Source organism: Myxine glutinosa, chromosome 1 (assembly GCF_964187855.1).
Source record: "Myxine glutinosa chromosome 1, kmMyxGlut1.1, whole genome shotgun sequence".
Classification (NCBI taxonomy): domain Eukaryota; kingdom Metazoa; phylum Chordata; class Myxini; order Myxiniformes; family Myxinidae; genus Myxine; species Myxine glutinosa.
In genome coordinates this window covers 195,484,228-195,511,291 of record NC_136261.1, presented here as the reverse complement: position 1 = coordinate 195,511,291, position 27,064 = coordinate 195,484,228, and the positions used below count along the sequence as shown (strand labels likewise).

The window sequence follows — 27,064 nt, the reverse complement described above, 5'->3', positions numbered from 1 at the left end:
AACGGGTACGTTCACGTATAGAAACATCGACCGTGGGTCCGTGGCGAATCTGCATATGGCGATCCGTGAAGTTCACGTTTAGAAAGTAGAAACCATCACTGCACGTCGTCATTTACTTGAACTCGATATCTCTTTTTTTCATTCCAAACAACATAACTCCAATCACAAATTAATCACAAAATAAACATTTAACAACATTGTTAATGTTTCCTTCATTGTAAAAACGACCAAAATCAACAGTTAAAAGGATTTTGAGCCGATAGGTGTTACGGCCTTGGCAAGATCGATGGAGACAGCGATCTTTTTGCTTATACACCGTCCATATAGCTATGTGGAATTCACTCATGTAGAGATTAAACTCACGTCATTTGAACTTTGGCCGAGGTCATTATTTACTTTTAATGATGTTTATATATGAATCAAAAAGAAAATAATTGGTTTTGGGTCGTCCTTTCCGCATATATCGTGGGATTGTGATTTGGAGAGACGACCGTGATGGCGGGGAGATGGTTGGCATTCTCTCAAGCAGGGATTCAACCCATGTCCTTATAAAAGGTCTTTGTCCGAGGTCTCCGAGTCCGATCGGTGCAGCTGTGCAGCGATCGGTGCAGCCGTTTGTGCGGCACCCAGGAAAATAACGTTATGCGGGAGTCCAAACCTGAAAATGCTGGAGGCCAAAGCTGAAATTGGAAAAACAATATACCCTATTTTACTCCAGGAGATCCCAGGAATACCCACCCAAAATATTGTTGCGATCGGTTCAGCCGTTTTTGCGGTACCTTCGAACGAACGAACGGACAGACAGACAGACAGACAGACGGAAGGACATTTGGTGAATTATATTAAGATTATTATTTTTCCATTATCATTATACCATTACCATCGGATGGAATTGACTGATTAATTTCTGGTTATAATAATTTTAAATAAAAATCTCAGTTTGATGACATGGAAGCTGGAGTCAAGATTGGAGATAGATGAATCGGCACGGCAACATAAGGTAAACTGATAATAGCACTCTGTTGGCAGAAAGTAAAGAGGGCTTCACAAAACTGCGGCAGACAGTGATGAAGGAGAGTGAAAAACCTGGTCTTTATTTAAACCTAAAAAGACTAAAATCTTGTCAACTGAGAAAATCGATGTGTTCATATTGGGAGACGATCAAGTTGAAATATTGGAAACTTTCATTTTCCTGGGTTCTAAGATTGAAGTGAGTGGAAAATGTTGAGGAGAAATTAATAGATGAGAGCAGCAATTCAGCAATTTCAGGATTGACAAAGATCTGGAAAAACAAAGATGTGACAACACAAAGCAAGAGGAGACTGATGAATGCTTTTGTTGCCTTGTATATCAGAAATGAATTAGAACGGCACTTTGTAGATCGCATACCTCTGCCAGGCTGAACATTTATGTTTTGCATCCCACTGATAGGGCTGATCTGGATTCGGACCTGAATCAAAATCCAATCGGCTTGTTCTTGTCACCGAACAAATGTGTCCACCAAGTTTAGTCATACTCGTCCATAACTTTTTGAGATATCATGCTATATATCGGTTTTAGTCCTATCACTCAATGGTGAAGAGTTGGAATATCAACCAACCAAGAGTTGTAGGGACAATGACAGGGAGATCAGGAGAAGTGGTGGAAGTATTGGTCAGAAGAAGAGTGGACATATGTTGTGTGCAACAGACGAGATGGAAGGGAAGTGGTGTGAGAATGGTGAAGGGTAGGCAGGGACAGAAATACAAGTTTGTGTGGCAAGGGTGCCCGGAGGGCGTGAATGGTGTTGGTGTCCTGTTTTCTGAGGAGTTTGTAGACAGTGTGGTGAGTGTGACTAGAGTGAGTGATAGGTTGATGATGATGAAAATGATGATTGGAAAGCTCTTGGTGAACGTCATCTCGGGATATGCTCCGCAGGTTGGTCGGAGCGATGAAGAGAAGGACAAGTTCTGGCGTGCGATAGAGAAGCTGATGGAAAACGTGAAAGATGAGGAAGTTGTTGTGGTGGGAGGAGACCTGAATGGGCGTGTGGGAAGGAGTATGGATGGTTTTGAGGGAGTTCATGGGGGTTACGGATATGGTGTGAGAAATGGAGAAGGTGAAAGGATTTTGGAGTTTGCTGATGGAGCTGATTTGTTAATTTGTAATACTCAGTTCCAGAAAGAGGATAATATGCTTGTTACATACACGTCAGGTGGGTCGACGACAACCGTTGACTACCTGATGGTGCATAGGCGAGATAGGGGGCACCGCCAGGACACAAAGGTGATCCCGGGGGAGGAGGCTGTTTCACAGCATCACTTGGTTGTCTGCGACATAAGGGTGAAAGGTGCGAGGAGAGCGCGGCGGGTGAAGTACCAACCAAGAATGAAGGTGTGGAGGTTGAAAGAGGTGACAGTAAGGGAGGCATTAAAAGAGAGGCTGAGTAGGGTAGAGGATGATGTGGTTGAGCTTGAAAGTGGTTGGATGTCAATGAAAGCTAGTCTGTTGGGAGCCGTTGGTGAGGTATGTGGAATGTGGATGGACAAAAGGACCACCGAGGCACTCGGAAACATGGTGGTGGGATGATGAAGTTGGAAAGAGGATTGACGAGAAGAGGAAGAAGTTCAAGGAGTGGCAGAAGGCGAAGGGTACAGGAGCAGAAACAGCAGAGCATGAAAGTTATAAGGCAGCCAGGAAGGCTGCAAATAAAGAGGTAGCAAAGGCGCAGGAGGCATGTAGGAAAATGTTCGGAGAACGCTTGGATTTGGAAGAGGGTCAGAAAGCAGTATTCAGGATTGCAAAGCACATAGCGAAAGAGAGGTGTGATGTGATGGGGGTGAGTTGCTTGAAGGATGAAGTGGGACAAATCGTTGTCGACCCAGATGGAATTAAAGGAAGATGGAAAAGATATATGGAAATGCTGTTGAATACAGAGAATGAATGGGATGGCAACATAGAGAGTAACCCAGTTTTAGGACCGGCAGATAAGATAACTGAGAAGGAAGTTGAGGAAGCAATAAAAGCAATGAAGAGTGGAAAAGCGGGAGGGCCGACGGGAGTTGTGGGAGATATGTTGAAGGCAGCAGGAAGTTGGGGTGTGAAGAGAATGACAGAGATCTGTAATCTGGTGGTGAAAGAAGGCCGCATTCCAGTGGATTGGGAACTGAGTACCCTCGTCCCTCCATACAAGGGGAAAGGTGACCCTCTGGAGTGTGGCTCGTACCGAGCGATAAAGTTATTGGAGCATGGAATGAAGGTATTGGAAAGGGTGTTGGAGAGGAGGATAAGGAAGAAAGTGAAGATCGACGAAATGCAGTTTGGATTTATGCCAGGAAGAGGAACGACAGATGCGCTTTTCATTGTGAGGCAGTTGCAGGAGAAGTACATGGAGAAGAGGAAGAAATTGTTTTTTGGGTTTGTTGATCTGGAGAAAGCATTCGATAGGGTTCCACGCAAAGTATTGACATGGGCATTGAGGAAGTTAGGAGTGGAGGAATGGTTCATCAGAGTAGTGATGGCAATGTACAAAAGAGCGCGCACAGCTGTAAGGACGAAGGACGGGAACAGTGGTGAGTTTGAGGTGAAGGTGGGAGTGCATCAGGGGTCGGTACTAAGTCAACTACTATTTGTAGCTGTGATGGAGGTGCTGGCTCAGAATGTAAAGGAGGGTTTACCGTGGGAGTTGTTGTATGCAGATGATCTGGTGTTGATTGCGGAAAGTATGGATGGACTGAAGGAAAAGATGAACAAGTGGAAGGAATGTATGGAGACAAAAGGTCTGAAGGTGAATATCGGAAAGACGAAGGTGATGGCAAGTGGTAAAGCATGTGGTGAGGTGGAAAGAACTGGGAAGTGGCCGTGTGCTGTGTGCAGGAAGGGTGTCGGAGTGAACTCCATTCAATGTACAATGTGCGCTGAGTGGGTTCATCAAAAATGTAGTGGTCTGAGAGGGTCATTTACCAGTGTGGCAGCTACATTCAAATGTAAGGTGTGCACAGAGGGAGCTGCAGATGGAGGAAATGTTGAGTTGGATCTTGGAGACGGCGTGAAGCTGGAAGGTGTGAAAACATTTTGCTACCTCGGAGACATGCTGAATGGAGAAGGTGGATCAGACTCAGCAACGGTTGCTCGAGTGAGATGTGCATGGAAGAAGTTTCGGGAACTGAGTGGCATGCTGATGAGGAGGAGAGTGTCGATGAAGCTGAAGGGAAAGGTGTATGCTGCATGTGTGAGAAGTGTTATGATTTATGGGAGCGAGACATGGGTAATGAACGTAGAGCAGCAACGAAGGCTGGAAAGGGTGGAAATGCGAATGGTTCGATGGATGTGCGGAGTATCGTTGAGAGAGAGGAAGACAAATGATGAATTGCGAAAGATGATGGGAATATTGCCTGTGATTGATGCTGTGAAGAGGAACAGGTTGAGATGGTTTGGTCATGTGTTGAGGAAGGATGAAAGTGACTGGTTGAGAAGAGTGATGGAAATTAATGTGGAAGGAAGTAGAGGACGGGGAAGACCGAGAAAGACTTGGCTAAAGATGGTGGAAGAAGAAATGCAGGCAAGGGGGTTAACAAGGAGAGATGCAGAAAATAGGGCAAAATGGAGAAGATTGTCATGGGGACCGCAAGGCTAACCCCCGCTCTAGCAGGGAAAATGGCCTTAAAATGCATGTTGTTGTGTTGTTGTACTCAATGGTGAAGAATCACTTGACATTAAATATTTATAATTTCCAAATCCATATTCATATCTACACTAAAATCGAATCGATTAGTCCTTGTCAAATACACAACCTGTCCACCAAGTTTTGTCAAAATCCACCCACAACTTTTTGAGATATCCTGCTATGTATCGGTTTTAGCCCCATCTCCCAATGGTGAAGAATCGCTTTAAAAAATTATAGCAGCCGAATCCGGATCTTCACCAAAATCTAATCATTTCGTCCTAGTCACATTCGCTACCTTTCTGCCAAATTTCGTCCGAATCTGTCCACAACGTTTTGAGATATCTTGTTCACAGACAGACAAACAAACAGACAGACAGCGGTGAAAACATAACCTCCATCCACCTTAGGTGGCGGAGGTAATTAAATCAGACTTTTTCACCTTTATTTACACATCGTAACCCACAACGTCCAAGTGAAAAACAAATTCTACAAATTTCAAAAAATTAATTAAAAATACAATACTAGAATATCTTGGTTGGATAAGTGTCCACCCCCCTTATAATAGCAATTGCAAATTAGCTCAGGTGTAACCAATCACCTTCAAAATCACACACCAAGTTAATTGGTCTCCACCTGTGTTAAATTGTAGTGATTCTGATTATTTCACAATAAAATATCTGCTGGGTAGTGCATTTCATAGCAAAGACTCAACCACGAGCACCAAGGAGATTTCAAAAGACCTCCTGGATAAAGTTGTGGAAAGGCAAAGATCAGTGGATGGGTATAAAAATATTTCAAAGGCCTTGTAGTCGGTACATATATCTGCACAGTGTCTGTCATGTCCCATCAAATCACTGAACTACTCACTCAAACTTTGGTGAAATCATCCCAAACTTAGTCTACACGTACCCTTCCCATGCGTATGTGCTAAGGGGTTCCTTTTTTATTGTTTTTTAATTCAACTTTAATTTCTCATTTCAGAGAAGGTATCATGACAGCATTGTGTGTCAACTAAGTACCGTAATCTTCTGTGGTGAATATGATCTCATATCTATGTTCAAGAATTGTATCAAATGATACTGAGATCCTAGATTCCAAATCCTATATGTTGTGTTGATTTGTTTGTTGTCTAACAATGTTATTTTAATTGATGTACAAGTTCTCAAATGTCTTACAATGTCTTTGTGCTGTATGTAATATCTGAAGAGTTTGATCCAAAAACCCGATAATTGGCAATTTCACGTTTTGAGAGTTTCAGACAGCTTAGCTCTATGCTCAGTGGTAGAAAATATACGCAAGCAGTTTTTTTTATATTCAAAGAGCTATCTTCAAAGATGTTGAATAAAAACAGACTTTGAAAACTTGGTATCCGACATTCACACTTTCCGACAACACAATGGAGATCTAATTTTGGAAACGATCTCTTAAAATGTACAAGCTTCTCCATTAGCCCTAGCCACTGTAAAACAAACAAAAAAAAACATTATGTGTTCATGCTTATATGTGTGACTGACTGCTCCCACTGTTTTAGCAGCTACATCCTGGTGTAGAAGCAGCAGCTGAAGCGGAACAGGGAGGAGGACGTGATTCCAAACGGCGCAGGTTGGCTGCAGATGTTGGGGAGACGGCCGAGAACTGCATTCGCGTGAACAATTCTGGCTCGGTCCCTAGTGTTGTCAAGTCATTACGAGAGCTTGCATGGAGCGAGAGCAGCGAGGAGTTTGAAGAAGATAGTGGAGGTGAAGGATATGAAGAAGGGGTGGATGCACATAATAAAGTGGTTACAAAAGTAGTCGGTACAGAGCCAACAACCAAACATAAAGAAAGGTTGACCTTACTGGGGGAGCAGAGGGTGAAGAGAAGCTTGGAGCACGATGTTTTTGTGCGGAAGTTGGAAGAAGAGAAGAAAGACAAGTTACATGGAGCAAGTGAGGTAAAGAACGAGGAGGAACATGAGAATAATTGGAATATAATAGATGGAGAGTTAAATGCAAATAAAGATGAAGATGATGAAAAAGATGAAAGGAGGGATGTTCAAGAAGAAGAAGAAGAAAAAGAGGAAGAGAAGAATGGTGAATTGGTGAGCCAAGAACCTATATCTGTGAAGCCAGAAAGAATCATAGAACCAATAGGACATTCAAGACAAAACATGGACATTGAGGTGGAGCCAGGAGATAAAAATGAAATGAAGCATGAAGCAGAGGCAGTGACAGAAAATATTAAAAAGGAGAGATTTCTTGACATCGGACCACACATGGTGATTGAGAATGGCGAAGAGGCTGATATTGAAAACAAGGAAGCGGTGGATGTGAATATTGAAGAAAGCAAGGAATACAATAATGACTCTAGGGATGCTGTTAATGATGAAGAAGATGAAATGTATAATGAGAAAGATGACATAAATGAGGAGTATGGAGAGATGACAAATGAGGAGATGAAAAAGGAAGATTATAAAGAGATGGGGGATGCAGAAGAAGTAGAGAAGGAAAATATTGATGGGAAGATGGCAATGGAGAATAGCAAAGAGGTGAAAATGCAAAATGAGGAAGATATGGAAACTGAGGAAGAGGCAATGGTTGATCCAGGAGCTGAAGATGATGTGGAGGCAGAAATGAAACTGGAGAGAGAATCTGCTGGTTCCCTTCTGTGCTGTAGCGTGTGTTCGCGATCTTCAGCCCCTCAGGGTGATGAAGACTCTGGGGCTTTTATCACATGCATAGGCTGTGGATCTCCAGGTAAGGATATCGGTTTTGGTTTTCAACTTTTGTGAGTAACTTGCGATCAAAGTTACAATTGTTATTTTGTGTTACTATTAAAGATGTCTATATTGCTAACTGCATTATTACGTATGGAAACATAGCGGGTGGAAGGGCAAGGTAGAACGAACAGTGGGACCAACATCAAGGGAATGAACGAACAGGAAGAGGAGATTGAGGAGAGTGGGGGGGAGGGGCGGGGTGAGGACCACTAAAACTACAAGGTAAAATGGTTGGGTTAGAAATGGCTAATGGGGGTAATAAATACCATGGGTCATAATTGGGGATGACAAGAGATGGTGGTGCATTACTTGCTTGAAATCCTGGATTGAGGATTTAGACAGAACAACCGATCTGTAAGATGGTTCCAAGGATGGGAGAAGCATGGAATAAAAGTTGAGGTGTGCAGTCAGCCTGGCTTTTGGAAGTTTAACTAGACGTGGGTTACTTGAATAACACGTACAGTACTTCCGGGAGTTGCTGGGGAAGATCATAGGACTGAGAGAACAGAGGGAGCAATGTTGGACAATATAAAGTGGACTTGCTCTTGCCTTTCCTCCACATTTCAATTGTCTCTTGCCCTCCATTCCTTCCCCCTCGATTTCTCCTCTCCAGCCACTTCATTCCCTTTCTCTACTCAATTGATGTGTATAAGTTATATATTTGCTGTTACAAGCTCCCAACATAAGGATTGGCATGACAGGAAGCTTTGTGACCAATTTGAAAAGGTGTTCCAGGTGGGAAACGTTAACCTTATCATGCAAATACTGGGTTGAAATACCTGGCAAATACCTGGTGTTGGCTTAGCGGTTAGGGTGCCGGCTTGGGATCCTAGGATCCTGGGTTCGAATCCCGGTCGATCGCTGAATTAATGCCAGGGGGGTTGACTCAGCCTGTCATCCTTCCGAGGTCGGCAAATTGAGTACCAGCTTTCTGGGATGAATGATCCCGGTGTGTACCCCGGTTTAGAATAGATACACCGGATCCCTGCGCATCGTAAGAGGCGACTAAGGGTTGGCGTCAGGAAGGGCATCTGGCCATAAAAACATTGCCTCAAACAGGGAACCATGATTGTCATGGGGCCCGCAAGGCTAACCCCCGCTTTAGCGGGGAAAATGGCCTTAAAACGATCATTCATTCATATTCATTCACTTGTGTTACACCTACAGTCATGGCCAAAAATATTGGCACCCTTGCACATTTTTCAAATAATGCACCATTTCTGCCAGAAAATTGTTGAAATAAAAATAGATTTTGATATCCACATATGTATTTCTTTGGTTTGCAGTGGAACAAAACAAAAAAAAGCTGAAAACATTACTAAATCTTAGCTTATTCCACACAAATCCTAAAATGGCCCAGAAAAAATTATTGGCACCTTTTAGAAGTTGTCAGAAATAATTAGATTTCAAGCAGGCGATTCTCCTTTACTTTGGAATTGAACTCACCTGTGGTGAGTTGTCTGTGCCTGCAATATAAAAATCACTCGTTCAACCAGTTTGAATAGAGAAAAGGAGTCATTCTGCTGTTTTGTGTCACTATGTACCGCAATGAGCATGGAGAAAAGAAAGAAAACCAGAGAATTGTCTGAGGACGTCAGACACAAGATTGAAGCCAAGCTTGGACAATCTCAAGGCTACAAGGCCATCTCCAGAGACCTTGATGTTCCTGTGTCCACTCGTACGCAATGTCATCGGATAGTTTAAGGCCCATGGCACTGCAGCCAACCTCCCTGGAAGTGGCTGCAAGAGAAAACTTGATCAAAGATTGCAGCGAAGGATTGTTTGAATGGTGGAGAAAGCATTTCGATCAACTGCTAAACAGATTCAAGCTGACCTTCAGACACAAGGTACGACAGTTTAAACTCGCACAATCCATTGCCAACTCAATGAAAGGAGACCCATGAGGACCGCACTGCTGCTGAGAAAAAAGAAGAAGAAGAAAGCCCGACTGGAGTTTGCCAAAACACACCTGAACAAGCCAAAATCCTTCTGGGAGAATGTCCTGTGGACAGATGAGACCAAATTAGAGCTTAGTGGTAACGCACATCATCTCTATGTTTGCACAAAACAAAATGAAGCCTTCAACGAAAAGAACATCTCCCCCACAGTCAAACTTGGAGGAGGTTCAGTAATGTTTTGGGATTGTTGTGCTGCCTCTGGCACTGGGTGCCTTGAGTGTGTGCATGGCATCATGAAATTAGGAGTTTGCCAAGGCATTTTAGAGCACAATGTTCAACCCAGTGTCATAAAACTGGGTCTCTGTCGAAGGTCATGGGTCTTGCAGCAGGACAATGACCCAAACACACTTCTAAAAGTATCCAGGAATGGTTCAAGACAAAACGCTGGACTGTTCTGAAGTGGCCAGCAATGAGTCCAGATCTAAATCCCATTGAACACCTGTGGGGAGATCTGAAAACAGCAGTTGGGAGAAGGCAACCTTCAAATCTGGGAGAACTGGAGCAGTTTGCACAAGAAGAATGGGCCAACCTGCCAGTAGAGAGGTGTAGGAAGCTCATTCATGGCTATAGGAGGTGCTTGGCTGCAGACATTTTGTCCAAAGGCTGTGCGACCAAATATTAATTCGAGGGTGTCAATAATTTTATCAATGCCATTTCTGTTTATTTTCTGATTTAAAAGGATATATTTAGTTCTGAATCAAAAACAAAGGTTCTGTAATATTAACAGTGAAATTGTGTCAATTTCAACTGATTTTTTTAGGGAAAATTGTGAGTTATTTTATAAAGGGTGCAAGGGTGCCAATGTTTTTGGCCACGACTGTATATCTAAAGATTGGAGGGAAAAACAAATCTGTTGAGAAAAAGAAGGGAAGGGAAAGGAATGAGCAGAGAAAGAGTATAAGGGGCTTTTGAGGACGAAGAAGGTTTAAAAGAAGAATGCTTGGAAGGGTTAGGAGGGAACGGGGATGCATGTATAGGGTATACATAGGTGTCAAATGTTTAGTCGTTTTGCACATGTAACATGTAGATGCATATTGGGTGAAGGTTAAGGAGATATTTCTTATGGAAGATAGACTTTTATGGGATTTTATTTGGTCATGTTTAGTCATTGCAATTAAGGATGGTAAAATGAAAGAGAATTTGTGATCTGTAATACATTTTTTGTGGAAGTTATAAAATCCCAGTTTTGATCCAACTAAGGAATCATCGATTTATTATTGGCAATTTGGTCAGGATACTGGTACATAGTACGACGGAATTTCAGTCTCTTTCCTGTACATACCATGTACGCATCGGCCTGACCTCCCCCTTACCTCCACCAACCCTCTGCCACCCCTTTCCCTCCTGCCGTTTCACTTCCTCATAAAAAGCTCCTGTGTAAAACTGCCACCCGGTGCAGTGTCAACGGGCTCGCTGCCTTGATTCAGTTGTGGACATCAGATATGTCGCGGTCCCTTTCTATCATGGTAGACTGTATGCCTGCATCATCAGGAAGTTGCCAATGAATTTAATTGATAATTGCTGGAAGTGGAACAGGAAGAGGAAGTGGGCACCACCTGATGGTAATATCCATATAAATATCACGAGGAAAAGGCCATTGAGATGCCTTAAGCACCGAGCCGTTATACCCTTTGGAATGACGAGACAAGTTCTGTTGACAAAGTGAATGGTTTTATTTTTACAGGATTTAAGGCTAGCAGAGCTGCCAAACACACACATCACACATATACGGACATGCAGACGAATGCACGAGACGCAACACAGGAATGTTAGACGAGACAAACACAGCCACTGAGCTTGAGGGAAGTGATGCCACTTCCCAGGGCACTCTGGGTATTCAGGGAAGCCACAACAATGGCGCCACCTTTCTCATTGCACTCAGCAGGGCATTTCCTAAGGATGAATTTCCTCCTCCCTATGGATGCCAGCCTGTGGGGATTACCCATGCTCTTATCCTTTTAAATGCTGAACATCAAGCAATGGAGCAGCAAGTACAATTTGTCTTTGGTATGACTCAGCCAAGATTTGAACCACCAACCAGGACTCTCCAACCATCACACACTTGAGTCTTGTGATAACAACCATACATACAGTATGTGAGTAAGGAACGTGATGGTAGCATCCATAGAAATATCATGAGGGCAAGGCCAATGTGGTGCCTTAACGACCCAACAGTTACAGCTTGAGGCGTGACTAGTTATGTAAACAAAGTCGATGCCTTTCCCCACATATACGAGTAAGGTCCAGGTAATGAGAGACGAGAATTGCAGCTCAGCAGAACTTGCAAAAATAGAGCTCAGGAAACCTCTGACACTTCTAAGGTATAAGACCAATAAATTCACGCATAAGGCTGGGAAGCTGTGAATTAAAACACTAGCCCAGGATAGTTTGATCACTATTTGCTGAGACTGTCATCTTAACTGTTTTTGGGGATTTATCCCATAATAATGATGGTTTGGGAATGTTTGTTGAATATCTTGTGGGCTTGCATCATGGAGTTGTTATCCTAAAGCATGTTGGAGTATCTAAAAACTTGAACCTCCAATGACCAAATAGTAGTGCAGGAGTGTATTTGCAAACATTGTTCTGTGGAGTTCTTGCATGATTCAGCATCGCTATTGTTGAAATGTTGTCTTTTTCCACAAGGGAGTGAAAGCATTTTGGATGACCCTCGTTTTGGGTTACACAAACTCAAACTGCACTATTTTGAACACACGCACGTAGAAACAGACCAGACATCATTCACTACCTGCTGCCACCACCAAAAAAGTAATGTGAATGGTCTTTGGGAATGCTTTCTTGGAAGTGGGTCTCAATGGTGTGCTTTTATGAATTAATGAACCAATGGAGTATTTCTTGTCTCGGGATTGTTTTGAAGCTGTGCCCCTTTCACCCCTTGTAAGTGAGTCCCAAATAACAATTGTTGTTATTGTAGTCGTGATTATTTTATCGACTGTGCGGAAACGTCTGACTCTCCTTCTAGCCCACGTATGCTGCGTGGCACATGGAAGCTCGGACACTTTGCTGGCTGCCTGGAACTGTATTACTTGCCAACCTTCTCACCCATCTGTGCCAACTTGCATTGTGTGCTCTTCCAACAAGGTTAGTCCTTCCTTGTTGAATTGATCACTTTCAGGCCCACTATCTCAATTGAATTAATGTTTTGTTATGCAGCATTCATTATACCTGGATAAGGACCACATTGCTTGGTTGAGAATGTTATTTCACCGATTTTATTTAATCTTTTAATGCACTTGCCGTGCAAGAGATGTACTACCATATGTGTAAACTTTTTTTTTGTTTTGTACCTCTATTTTATTCAATTTAAGGAAATGTGGGCTCCACTTCATGCATATTACTTCTTCCCGAATGTCATTAGTGAGCCATCTGGGTTTCAACTGACAATCCAATAACAAGATTTTATTAGTCCCCTACCGGTGTACACCGGAGGGGACTATAGGTTTGCACTCCGTCCCTCAGTCTGTCAGTCTGTCAGTCTGTCAGTCCGTCACGCAAAGAACAGTTTCCCAGACTTTTTTCTAAACTCTTAATGCTAATGATTTCAAACTTGGCACATGGTTTCTTCATGATAAGTTACAGGTCAGGTTCGAACTTCACGACGTTTCGATCATTTTTGACAAAGTTATGGCACTTTGAACTTTGGGAATTCTGATAATTCTGATGATCCTTAACTCAGTGCCATTTTAAGTTTTAATTTCCTTTAAAAAAGATTTTCTCTGCAATAATAGGACCGATTGAGATCAAATTTTCACCGTAGGAGGGACTCGGTCTGCAGAATATTTTAATGGTAATTATGACGTCACAGGTCACGTGGTTCGGCCGCCATATGGTTTTTCGTGAAAACACGAAAACCCTTTTTTCTCTGCAACGGCTGAACAGATCGAGGCCAAACTTTGCAGGCAGGATCGCATACCCATGACGAACAAAAAAGTCAGTGAGCATGACGTTATGCGTCACACGGTTTCAGAGTTATGACGTTTTTAAGCATGAACCTTTAAAACCGAGCCCCTCCCTCATTTTTGATCCAATCGAGGGGAAACTTCACAGATCTGTTCAGCATGTCAGTCGACTAAAATGTCCTGTTGGAATATGTGATAGGTCACATGGTTTGGTAGATATCGTTAATTAAACGAAAATATTTTAAAAAATGGATATCTCTTGAATCACTAGTACCTCAGACCGTGAGTTGGTAATTATATAATTTACACAGTGCAATACGTGCAGGCCGCTCCACGGAGCGACCTTGCAGGCTTATCAACGAGGCAAGGCGTGACACACATTTGTCTCAGCATACCTCGGATCAAGTTTGAAAACCAGCATCAACCGTGCATAAATTTGCATATTCGATCATTTTTGACAAAGTTATGGCACTTTGAACTTTGGTAGGGGACATGTATTGCAGCGCAATACTCAGAATGCTTGTTTCTTCTGAGACTAGCTTGAATTCCAGAAGCAATGAATCCAAATCATTAATACTGCACCTGGATTTTAATATACATCTGAGATGTCAATCCAGCTCCCTCAACACTATGCCACGATCGTACCCACATCCAGTCAAATTTATTCCCTAACCTTTAATACTAATATGCAACTATAGTCTGTTGTTGTAGTTGTTGGTTGTTGCAGTTATGACACAGCATTTTTCATCTTTCCAGGGTGCTTTGTTAAACTGTGTCTCATGTGACAATATCTATCACAAAGCCTGTCACAAGCCACAAGTCTGCCGTGATCCCGAGGGTGAGTCTATTACACTACGGATTTATATTTCAATCCACCTTCTCACCAACATATGCATAAATGTTATCATAAACTACCACATGCTTTTGCTTTTGGCATTTTAGTACCTCTTGGTCTCCTGCTGGAAGTTAAACATTGAGTTAACTATTCTTAATCAACATGTAATATTGATTGATTGATTGCAAATTCCCACCAGCTGTTAGCATTTTGACCAGCAATAATTTCAGCAAACAAGGTGGGATTTCCACCTGCTTTTTTCAGGCCTCTTAAGAGCCCAGGCTGATGTGTGGAAAATGTGAATGAAGAAATTAGTTACACATGTATTCTGCAGAAGTCCCTCTCCCTCTGCCTGCATGTTCCATGTAACTGTATTCATTTTGATTGTGCAGTCACATCTCAAAACATGACATTTTTGGGACAGAAACAAAACTCATTTGGAATTGTGCTTACCTTTGAGATTTCTAGTCCGAGGTTTTATGCAATCGGCTCTTCCTTGCAGTTTTATGCAGTGTCAGCAGAGGGCGCTGCGTTATGAGCGGGCTAAAAGGCCACTGCTCTGTCTTCATTTATATGCATCTAAAATATCCAATTGTTTATTTCACCAAGTAAGACCAGTACTGTAATTATCATTTAAATAAATTGATAGATTTGGTTTATGGGATGCATTATATATATATATACACAAAGAATTAAGTTAAGCACCCCCCCCGTTTTTTTACAACCTCGCACATTACAAGTTTGTTGTCGTCAAAACAGTGTAATATACCCATGATATTGCTATATTTTCTGGAGAAGTGATATTATGGTCACATAAAAACATAACAATCATGCCGTTTTCAATATTTTATTCTGAATAATTTAAGGTGAAATGTTTTGGGAATTTTAGGCATATTTTCACCTCAATTTAAGTATGGAGCTATAGGTCCATCACGGACAGTGTGGATGACGTTTATGTTTTCTAACGTACAGTCATTGTTCTGAGAAGACCTCTAGCGATCTTTGCGTCAATAACGTGTGTAGGACCCACGTGATCGGATCACTGACTCAACCCTACGTCTCATAGACCCTGTAAGCTGTCGTATGCGTTGCTGTGGCAGGCTGTTCCATTCCCGATGTAATGCACGTTCCAATTTCATCAATGGATAATTGCTAATGTCATACCAATCATTATTTGATCTCACATACCTTAGAATATATGCCAATGTATACATATACACAAAGAATATATATTAGGGGGTGCTTAACTTAATTCTTTGTGTATATATACACACATGTATATGTATATGTATATGTATATATATATATACATATATATATATATATATATATATATATTCTCCGAAGGTGATTCTGTCTGTCTGTCCGGGGGAGTGGCTACACTCGGTCTGGGAGGGGCTTCAAAAACAAATATCCACCATGTTGTTTACTCGCATAGCTTTGAGGCCTCTTTTGTTAGGCCTGCGGTGTCTTGCTCTCTCTCACAGTTTTATTGAAACTCTAATTCGATATCTCATTTCATTTTTCACAGTCGCTAATATGGTTTTAGACTCGGTTGAAAAAAAAAAAACAGGAAGAAAACTAGATGAAAGTTACCGTTTATAGGATGAAATGAATTTTCAAAGGCCTGTAACATAAAGTTCATTGAGTCTCCCTCGCGGCTTTTTCTCCACTCTAATTCACCATCTGATTTCATTTTTATCGATGGTTTTAGACTCGGTGTCAGCAATAATTGAGAAAATTCATGCACACACGGGAAAAAAAAAAAAAATTGCAGCACGATGGCACACGATATCGTACACCGCCCAAATAACCCAGACGGAAAATGTCTAGATATATTTAAAATTCGCTTTTTCTTTTCCGTTAAGATATATTACTTTTCCGTTTTGGTGACAGTCATCACCAAAAAAGTCAACAATGTGGGGAGAGGGGCTGAGCTTCGTTCGAAATTGCCGACAGATATTTCTTCGTTCCAATTTCATTCATCTAAAGGTAATCCTGTTTGAACACTCCATTCATTCCATCGATGTAATTCACATGTGTAAAATAAATAAATAAACACAGACGGGAGATTGCTGAGAGATTTTTTCAATCAGCAAAATGTATTCCAACAACCGTTTTGAATGTGTTGACTGTTATGTGGGCACGGGGAAGGAGAGAGGAGAATGAAAGAGGGGAATAAGAGAGGGAAAGGAGAGAGGAGAAGGAGAGGAGAAGGAGAGGCGAAGGAGAGGAGAGAACATTCCCAGGACTTCGTTATTAGTCCCCTACCGGTGTACACCAGAGGGGACTATAGGTTTGCACGCCGTCAGTCTGTCAGTCCGTCACGCAAAGAACAGTTTTCCGGACTTTTTTCTAAACTCTTAATGCTAATGATTTCAAACTTGGTACATGGTTTCCTCATGATAAGTTACAGATCAAGTTCGAACTTCACGACGTTTCGATCATTTTTGACAAAGTTATGGCACTTTGTTTATTCTAGAGTTCTCCTCAAGTCGCACCGCGCGCCCTCAGCCTCGTCTCGCGAACGTCAAAAGCGCGACACAGTGCGCGCTTTCGGGAGGGGCGGAGCCAAGCCGAGCAACATATATATACACATCGATCATTGGTCGTGAACTGGAAAATATAATATATTACTGATATTTAGCGACTCGAAAGGTTCTTTATCAACAACTTATTTTCTCGTGCTTCTGCTGACCTGTCTGCAAGGTGTATAAATCGAAGTCCCGAGTGCAAATCACAGGTGAGCCCGTCCTGAGGTAATTAGTGATTGGGAACGATCCAGAACCTGTGGGTAAATAACCTTTGGTAATTTCCCCAACAGTTTTCCGGACGACAGACTGCCGGTAGGGGACATGTATTGCAGCGCAATACTCAGAATGCTTGTTTATATTATTACTTCGTGAAAGTACAGCGACTGAATACTGAATTTCGGGATCGAACCGAAGTCTAATTATATTTTTCCATGTTCCTGGGGGTGTATACACAGCATTTGTTTAAAGCGAGTCAACTCTTTTCCAACCATGGAATGAAACAATACAATACTTCAAAAATGTACATAATAATGTAAACTAACTATGGAATACAATATTTATTAATAACATTTGGTTTTAATCTATTTTTAATTTGTAACCAGGTAATGCCTGTTTCGTTCGGAGCAATTATACACCGCCCAAAAAAAATTTTCCCCACGAGTTTCTGTGTGTGTATGCGTGTGACCCACTCCCGTGTGTGTGTGTGTGTGTGTGTGTGTGTGTGTATGTGTATATATCATATGTGTGTGTGTGTATATGTGTATAAATCATGTGTGTGTGTGTGTGTGTGTGTGTGTGTGTGTGTGTGTGTGTGTGTGTGTGTGTGTGTGTCAATAAGAGAGAGACAGAATTGTGAGAAACAAATGAAAAAAACAGATGTGTGTGTGTGTGTAGGTGTGTGTGTGTTTGTTTGTGTGTGTGTGACCCACTCCCTCGTGTGTGTGAGACCCACTCCCTCGTGTGTGTGTGTGACCCACTCCCCTGTGTGTGACCCACTCCCCCGTGCAGTGTGTGTGTGATGTGGGATGGATGGGAATGGGGAGGGAGAGTATTTGAGCTCTTGAAATTACATTTTACATGAGATGTAATTGCACATTTCAAACTGTATTTCCCGTTTGCACGCACATGCATTCACATGTTATCAGAAGTAAATACATTGTGTAGATTACATCATTTGTCGATTTGATAAATTGCCAGTAACCATTTTGTAAGACTGAATGTGCAGCATCTAAATGAAGATGTCCAAATATCACACACGTACATGCCCGTGGGATTCCCATGGGTCACCCCACTAGTATATATGACCCCACTAGTATATGTATATATATATACAGTGGAACCTTGACTTACGAGTGCACCAACTTACGAGTTTTCCGAGATACGAGCCGTCGCTCGGGCGGTTTATTGCTTTGAGATGCGAGCCGAGATTTGAGTTACGAGCTTACGCCACCCGCCACCAGGTGGGTTCCGGTCACGTGGTTATCTTGCCGTGCAAGCATTTCTGCCGTATATCGCTGCTGTTTTGTTTTCGCATTTTGGTTATTTTGGAGCAAATGCCACCCGCCACCAGGTGGGTTCCGGTCACGTGGTTATCTTGCCGTGCAAGCATTTCTGCCGTATATCGCTGCTGTTTTGTTTTCGCATTTTGGTTATTTTGGAGCTAACGCCACCCGCCACCAGGTGGGTTCCGGTCACGTGGTTATCTTGCCGTGCAAGCATTTCTGCCGTATATCGCTGCTGTTTTGTTTTCACATTTTGGTTATTTTGGAGCTAACGCCACCCGCCACCAGGTGGGTTCCGGTCACGTGGTTATCTTGCCGTGCAAGCATTTCTGCCGTATATCGCTGCTGTTTTGTTTTCGCATTTTGGTTATTTTGGAGCAAACGCCACCCGCCACCAGGTAGGTTCCGGTCACGTGGTTATCTTGCCGTGCAAGCATTTCTGTCGTATATCGCTGCTGTTTTGTTTTCGCATTTTGGTTATTTTGGAAAATTTCTTAGTTTTAACCATGGGTCCTAAGAAATTGAGTGCCAAGGGCAGTACTGAGAAGAAGAAGAGGATGATGTGCTTGGATATAAAACACGCAATCGTCGAACAACATGAGCGAGGTGTGCGTGTTGTCGACTTGGTGAGGCGGATGTGAAGGCAGCTGAAGATTTTATTATAACTTTTGCCGAACTGATAGAAGCCGAACGATACATCCCCCAGCAAATCTTCAACTGTGACGAGACAGGGCTCTTCTGGAAAAAGATGCCGAGGAGGACGTATATAACGGCAGAGGAGAAGAGCATGCCAGGCCACAACTTGTTCAGAGTGCCGGCGATAGCTCGCCTTCTCTTTGTGGAAAACACGGTGAGATCCTTAACATCCAACAACTAATGGGACGCAAACGGGGCGCCCAGTTTAGCGGTACACACATTGATGAATCACCCTGCCTGTGAAACACCGACATGACAGGTTATAGCTGGGTCGGGATTCAAACCCAGGCTGGACAGTTTAGAGTCAAGTGTGCGTACCTACAGTCCAGGCCATCCTGCCAACTTGTATGCTGCATACAGGTGAAATATAAAGCGCGAGATATTTTTATATATACTGTATATTTAAAAAAAAATTGGTGTGGTTTTTGGCGGGCTGGAACGGATTAATAGCATTTCAATGCATTTTAATGGGGAAATTTGATTTGAGAAACGAGCAAATTGAGTTACGAGCTCGGTCACAGAACGAATTAAACTCGTAAGTCAAGGTTCCACTGTATATATATATATATATATATATATATATATCTATATATATCTATATATATCTATATATATATATATATATATATATATACAGTGAAACCTTGACTTACGAGTTTAATTCGTTCTGTGACCGAGCTCGTAACTCAATTTGCTCGTTTCTCAAATTAAATTTCCCCATTAAAATGAATTGAAATGCTATTAATCCGTTCCAGCCCCCCAAAAACCACACCAATTTTTTTGGAAATATATATATATATAAATATCTCGCGCTTTATATTTCACCTGTATGCAGCATACAAGTTGGCAGGATGGCCTGGACTGGAGGTACGCACACTTGACTCTAAACTGTCCAGCCTGGGTTTGAATCCCGACCCAGCTATAACCTGTCATGTCGGTGTTTCACAGGCAGGGTGATTCATCAATGTGTGTACCGCTAAACTGGGCGCCCCGTTTGCGTCCCATTAGTTGTTGGATGTTAAGGATCTCACCGTGTCTTCCACAAAGAGAAGGTGAGCTATCGCCGGCACTCTGAACAAGTTGTGGCCTGGCATGCTCTTCTCCTCTGCCGTTATATACGTCCTCCTCGGCATCTTTTTCCAGAAGAGCCCTGTCTCGTCACAGTTGAAGATTTGCTGGGGGATGTATCCTTCGGCTTCTATCAGTTCGGCAAAAGTTATAATAAAATCTTCAGCTGCCTTCACATCCGAGCTTGCTGCCTCACCATGCCTGATGACGGAGTGAATGCCGGTCCTCTTCTTAAAATTATCAAACCATCCCCGACTGGCTTTGAATGACTCTTCCGATGCCTCGGCCGTTGATGTTCCCGCCGTCTGCTGCACCAAATCCCCGTAAATTTCTCGTGCCTTCTCACAGATGATGCTCTCGGTCACGGTATCTCCTGCGAGCTGCTTCTCCGTCAACCACACAAACAACAACTTCTCCATCTCTTCATGGACAGAGGTCCGGAGCTTTGAAATAATCTTAACGCCCTTGGCTGGCGTTATAGCCTTTATCGACTCCTTCTGCTTCAAAATCGTACATATCGTAGAAGTACTACGATCGTACTGCCTCGCCAAGTCAACAACACGCACACCTCGCTCATGTTTTTCGACGATTACGTGTTTTATATCCAAGCTCGCTCGCTCGTAACTCAGATCTCGGCTCGCATCACAAAGCAAAAAACCGACCGAGCGACGGCTCGTATCTCGGAAAACTCGTAAGTTGGTGCACTCGTAAGTCAAGGTTTCACTGTATATATATATATATATATTGTTACGGACCGCGGATAAGATGTTGATTTGCCGAGCGGATGGCACCGCGGCCCTAACAGTTACCCCGACTAACCCGATTCCTGAACGTTGGCCGAATCGCGCCACAGATATTCAATGGGGAAAAGACTAAAGCGAAGGATGTGAAGAAGAAGAAAGACAAAGGGTAAGGAATACAAATATAATTTATTTACTATTTACAGGACCAAAAAAACCAAGGAGAAGGAAAGATAATAAAATAATATACAGAAGAAATCAGAGACACAGTGCAATGCTAGCTTACCTACAGTCTTAATTAATACCCTGGGACAGAACAAACAAAAGACAGACTTACGTGGGGAATGATGACAGGAATGGCAGGAGGTGGATGGCTGGAGGGGGAGGAAGGTCCAGCTGGAACCGCAGCACGGTCGGGTCGGGGATGAGCAGCCGCCGCCCTCTCTCTATCGGCGCGTTTAGCAGCCGCCGTTCCTTCGCAGCCTCGCTCAAAACTGCCGTCAAGGCCCCGAAGCTGCTGGGGCTGAAGCTGCGGTGGCTGAAACTGCTGTGGCTGAAGCTGCGGTGGCTGAAACTGCTGTGGATGAAGCTGCGGGGGCTGAAGCTGCTCTTTCAGGGATCCCTTACTCAACTCTCCTGGGGGGGCGTCGGGGCCGCGGGTTATATAGGCCATACCCTCGAACCTTCGCGAACCTCCCCGAGCGTTCTCTCTCCGCCCTCTCAAGCCAAACCCCTTGTACTTGGTTGGTTGTTCGGGGCTGGCTCACTCCTCCCCTCTATGATGATGGGCGGGCACGCCCTTCTTCCCCGAGCTGACCATGCTTAATGGCGGCAATTGTAGTTGGCAATGCGAATGGCAATGACGCAGTTGGAAATGGAAGTTTTGGGAATGGGAATGAAAGGGAATCTATCTTATTTCACTTGGTGCAATGGAGTATTTCAATTAATGGAAGACACAGCCTTACACTAATACACATAATAAGGATATAACTGTCAAAAAAGATATATCGAGTCCTGCATGTATGTTTTATGGACTAACTATGGGAACGCCCTTTGACCTTTATACAACCACAAACGGAGGGAGGAGGGGTGATATTTTACAACAACCTTTTACAACAACATTTTACCACAACAATAAAAAAAAAACATTCTCATATCCACAACACTGCACCCTCCTCCCCTTAGGCACATCCCGGGCCTATAACTTTACCTTAGTGTGGCACGTAGGTGTAGTTCCCTCTACCTTTAACCTGACCCTGAGTGTGACAGTTTTAAAACACCAATAAATATGTCCCGCTGCTCCATTGCACCCTACCTAACAGACACGCCCACAGCTAACCAAATTGCGGAATTGTCTTCAAACTATACATCGACGGTGGGGAGCATTATTTACAATGACGTTACTTTATTTACAAAACGTAACCCAGGACCTGTGATTGTTCTTTCTGGGGGGGGGGAGACAGTCTGCTCTGCATCAATGCACCATGAAAGCACCCAAAAACGCACCAATACACCCTCAAGCACCAATCGGTGCACAGTCATTACTGTTCATGAAAGTAAAAACAACAAACGAACCCCAAACCCTGCTGGTGGTCTCTTGCTCTTCGGCTCCCTCTGCTGGCTATTGCTCTCTTCCTGATGTTGTCTTTCTTTCATTTTCTTACTGGCGGCCTATTGGTGGAAATAAAATGCACCCAACGTGTCCATTTTTATTTATTTATGGCCCACAGGGGCCGACTATGTATGGTTCACCTGTGGGGCATCGGTGCCCTGTGGCCAAGGTCCGCCAGCAAGATTTCGGGCCTTCAGGGCCGGTTCCAGCAGAGGGGCCATGCCCCAACCCATGGGGTCCATCAGTGGTGCTCAGCCACAGACATGTGGTCCATAAGGTGGTGCATCGATGCAGACAGCTGGTTCTGGGAGTTCCGGGCGCACAATGGCGGACTCACGCACGCTCCCCTCGGCGCCCAGTGGCGCACAGGTCCTCATGTGGGAGACAACGGGGGGAAAAAACAGATGAGCGAGGGGTAAGGTCACAAGGGTACACATCAATAAGGCAATGCAAGGCGAAGTGCGTACGGAGAGCGAAGTGAGAAAGCTCGTCCCTACCGTACGTCACCCCCCCCTGTCACCTACACTACCCTTGCCCTTACCCCATATTTACAAAATCTACACCTTTACAAATTCGTCACTACTGTCACGTCTTCCCCATATTTCCCCTTATACCAAATTCGTCTCCACAATCCCTCGAACCAAAATTTGCCATCACCCAATTCATCATCAATCCTCATAATGAGGGAGAGATGGAACAACAAAGCACAATGTCACACCCACGTCATGATGCGTCTCACATTCCAAACATTTGCATCATAAAAATAATAAAACATGGCATGGTGTGGAGGTACGTCATCCCAGGTGAGTGGATGTAGATGGTGCGAGGAGACTTCAATCCTAACTATCCTCTAAATGACTTCAACATACTTTACACTACCCAGGGTCTTTCCCTGCCAAACCATTGGCAATCTTACTCTATGTGGTTTTAAAAACCAAATTCCCATTGACCAAACTGTGGTGCTTCTCAATTTGGGGTCTCACTCCCCCGATTCATCTCCCGGTGCCCTTGCACAATTTCTGGGCTGGGGCGTGTAGCTCTCCCAGCAGGCCTACCCACCTGCACACCTCCACCACTGTAGTTGCCTCCGAGCTTACCTGCTCCTTACCTAACCTATCTAACTGGGGAAGTCCCCTCCTGGCTCTGTCACCCTTTGGTGCCCTCTGGCACTGGGCTACCCGGGTCCGTCCTCCGGATCCTCGGGCCCCATCCACACAACTCTACCGGCTCCCAGAGCCCACCCGCGGCCTCACCTGGCCGACATCCTCACAGTGGTGGAGTGCCCAAACCAACTACACACACTAACAGGCTACACACCCAGCCATTTCCACGTCACTAATGCACCCATCCAAACACCATTCTTTCACCTCGCACCACAGATGCCAATATCCAACCACAATTTACCTGTACCCTCTACCTAACACTTAAACTACCCTCCCCGGGTATTCGTGATGGGGGTCCACTCTTCCCCCATTCACACCTCCGCACCATCCACTCCACTCCACAGTTTCCATCATACTCACTCCACGACCATCCATTCCAATACTCCATATACTCCAGACCATTTATTCCATACACCTGTTCTCCATTCACCTGTTGTTGCACACCTGTGCAATCACACCTGATGCCACCTGCACCCTCCTTCCTTCCTGGACCCTTTGGTCAGCACAATACACATCACTATCACTCACTCAAACACTGCTCCATACACCTGTCCAGTTGCACACCTGTGCAATCACACCTGTTCCTCACACACGGCATCATCTAATCTACCTGTTGCCCTGCTAACTTAGTGCTCCCCGTCTTCCGTTTAAACTAAGCACATACCACGTCATTATCATCCACTCTAATCTACCTGCTTCCCCACTACAGGTATCATTGTCACTACCTAATCTTACCGTTACCTAAGGTCATCTCTCTAGATCCCTACACACTATATCCTAACCCTCCCGGGCTAGTTTTCACTGCCAAACCCCATAAAACTAGTGCTCCTTTGCCCCCGTTGTGAGAGATGGCAGCGTTGCCATCCCACCACATCGGGTTTCTTCTACGATCAATTTTGCTCACCAAATTCCAGCCAATTAAAAATTTGCCAATGACTACCCATCATCTGCCAATCATCACTTTGCCAATCCTTTGCCAATCATCAAATTTTGCTTTGCAATTTCGGGTCCAAAACACTATCCTCATCATCACAGTCTACTCACTAGTGCCTCTCGGTGCGCCAATTCATCTCTAAAGCTCGGCTTCGCAAAGCCGAGCAATGAACGCGGGTGGTTTGTTGCCAGCGGATGGGTCCGTCCGGCATTCGGTGCAGGGAAGGCGGTCTACTCGGCCCGAGATTCCACGCACCATCGGGGCACGGGACCGTCCGATGCCCCAATCTCAGCCGGCCGGAGCGCGGCAACCACAAGGGGTCGCTGTGTCAGCCCTTCCAACCGGACCGCCCGCTCCGCCTGGCGGAGCTCGGACGCGACCGTTCCGAGCGAGGCCCAGCGTGGATCGCGTACGGCGGTTCTTTTGAAACCGCCACGGAACCCTGCGGCACGCAAAGCTGCCTGGCGCGCACCGAGGGCCCGATTCGGCTATACGTCGCTCTAACCGCTAACCCGGTTACCGTCGATGCTCCACTTGCATGCTCACACCCCGCAGCCCGTTCCTTGCTTATACATCCAGCCGTCTCCATGCTCTTTGTCATTGCACCTTCCCTGACACACCCAGGTACACTCATTCAGCTCACAGACTTGGTCACACACCTGACCACCGCACACCTTTGCACACACTCGTCGTTCGCACACCTCACCAACACACCTCTTCGCGCCCCCTCCTCGGTCACCTCCTCTGTGACAACCACAGGTGTGTTCTCACTTGCACAGCCAATCACGTGCCTCACTACCAATTCCAGCGTGCATTCCCATACGCGCTCTACCATTCCAGGTGTGCATCCTTCCATTCCAGGTGTACATCCTCTCTCACCTGCCACAACCAACTCACGCTCCGTGTCACTCTCACTACTCTGACCTCCACACTCGGTCGCGCACTCACCCTTACTTTTGACAGCGCACTCTTTCCTCATGCACCCGTCCATTACACACCTTTCTCGCGCATCCTCTTGCGCACACTCTCCCGTTACACCCTCCGTAACACTCACCACAGGTGTGCACTCTTTCGTTACATCCTCTGTAACACTCACCACCCCGCGCTTCCATGTGCCCCCTCGCACACGCGCTACGACCAACTCACTCTCGACAGCACACTCACTCCTTGGCGCGCACTTTTTCCTCACACACCCCAGAGTCGGACATTCTCGCACACCTCCTCTTTCGCACACTGTACCTGTCGCACACTTCATCAACGGCCTCTCACGAACACCCGGATCCAAATCAACCCCCAAGCCGACTGAAGCTCCCCTCACATCATATACATTTCCGAATATATCGCCACTCACCTTGGCACCTCGTCTCCGCACCTCCTCTGCCACCTACAAACTCTTTATTTGGTTAGCGAGCACACCATCACGATTTGAGCACCGACCTTGTACATATTCCATCACCTCCTCCTTTATCTCCCTCTTAGTTTCCGTCCGTCTCTTCTTAATTTCACTCACCCCCTCTTCCACCTTCTCTAATTTTTCCTTCACCTCTTTTATTTCCCGGTGCGTCTCCTCAATTTCGTCCTCTAAGGCTACCTTGACCGTTTCTATGTGCGTCCTCACCTCCCGGTCCTTTGCCTCCATTACTTCTGTCACCTCGTCCAACCTCGTTGTCAGTCCCTCACGTACCATCTGACATTCCTTCTGTGTCGCTATTAATTCGTTCTTAATGACTTTTTGTGTCGCTTTTAACCCTCCTAGTACCGCAGTGTTCCTTTGTACCTGCTCCACTAACTCCGTCTGTCCCACCGTCAGCTGTTCCACCTCCTGCGTCAGGTCCTCTATGCCCCCCTGTAACTTTGCCGTCCCATTTCTCACCTCTTTCTCCATACGCTTTTCACCTCGCTTTACCTCCTCGCGTACCCCCGAGACCTCCTCGCTTACACCTCGTCGTATCTCCTCCTTCATCTCCTCCATCTCTTTTGTGGATGCCGCCCTCATCTGTCCCAATTCATCCCTCTGAGCTTCCAATTTACCTTCCAACCCGACTTTCACCTCTTTTATCTGGTTCCCCATCCGTTTGATTTCCCGGGCGGATTGCTCCCCTACTTCCCGCAATTTGTCGTCCATTGTGTTTTCTAACCCCCTTAACCCATTTTTCACCTCTTTTATCCCGTTGTCTAACCCCTCAAATTTATTGTCTAATCCCTTTAAAGTATTGTCTAACCCCTTTAAATTATTGTCTAACCCCTCAAATTTATTGTCTAACCGTTCACCGGTCCCCCTCGCTTCGTCCCTCATTACCCCCATTTGGCCCTCCAATCGCTCACCCATTTTTTCCATAAGGGCCCCCATTTGTATCATAAAAAGGTTCAAATCCACTGGTGCTGCTACGGTCACGGGCGCCGCTAAATTTGGTGCCGCTGTAACCACGTGCGCAAAGGCGCCATTTTGTGCGCCTGATACTCCCTCAACCACCTCCTCATTGCTCTCCTCCATTTCTTCCCTCTGATCCTGGGTTACTCCTAACCCCTCTTCTAGTTCCCCCACCGGCATCCGATCGCCTTGACTAGCTATGGCGCGATTTCAAAATTCAGGTTTTTCTTAAAACAAAACAAATTTCGGCAGCTCGTAATTTTGAGCGCGTTAAGCGCGCTTCGGGTCCGATCCCGCTCCTGACACCAATTGTTACGGACCGCGGATA

The 27,064-nt window shown here is 44.6% G+C and overlaps 1 protein-coding gene across 3 annotated transcripts in view; it reads left to right on the top strand.

Annotated features, from left to right (window-relative positions):
* LOC137419106 (uncharacterized) overlaps positions 1-27,064 on the top strand; it is a 118,706-nt gene that overhangs the window by 54,352 nt on the left and 37,290 nt on the right. The window contains exons 2-5 of one of the 3 annotated variants that reach the window (XM_078782052.1): positions 6,180-7,380; positions 12,008-12,130; positions 12,345-12,463; positions 14,038-14,119. In XM_078782052.1, coding sequence (XP_078638178.1) covers positions 6,180-7,380; positions 12,008-12,130; positions 12,345-12,463; positions 14,038-14,119 — 1,525 coding nt within the window. Of the gene's footprint in view, positions 1-6,176; positions 7,381-12,007; positions 12,131-12,344; positions 12,464-14,037; positions 14,120-27,064 lie in introns of all 3 variants that reach the window. The other 2 variants (XM_078782044.1, XM_078782056.1) reach the window with 2 other exon arrangements.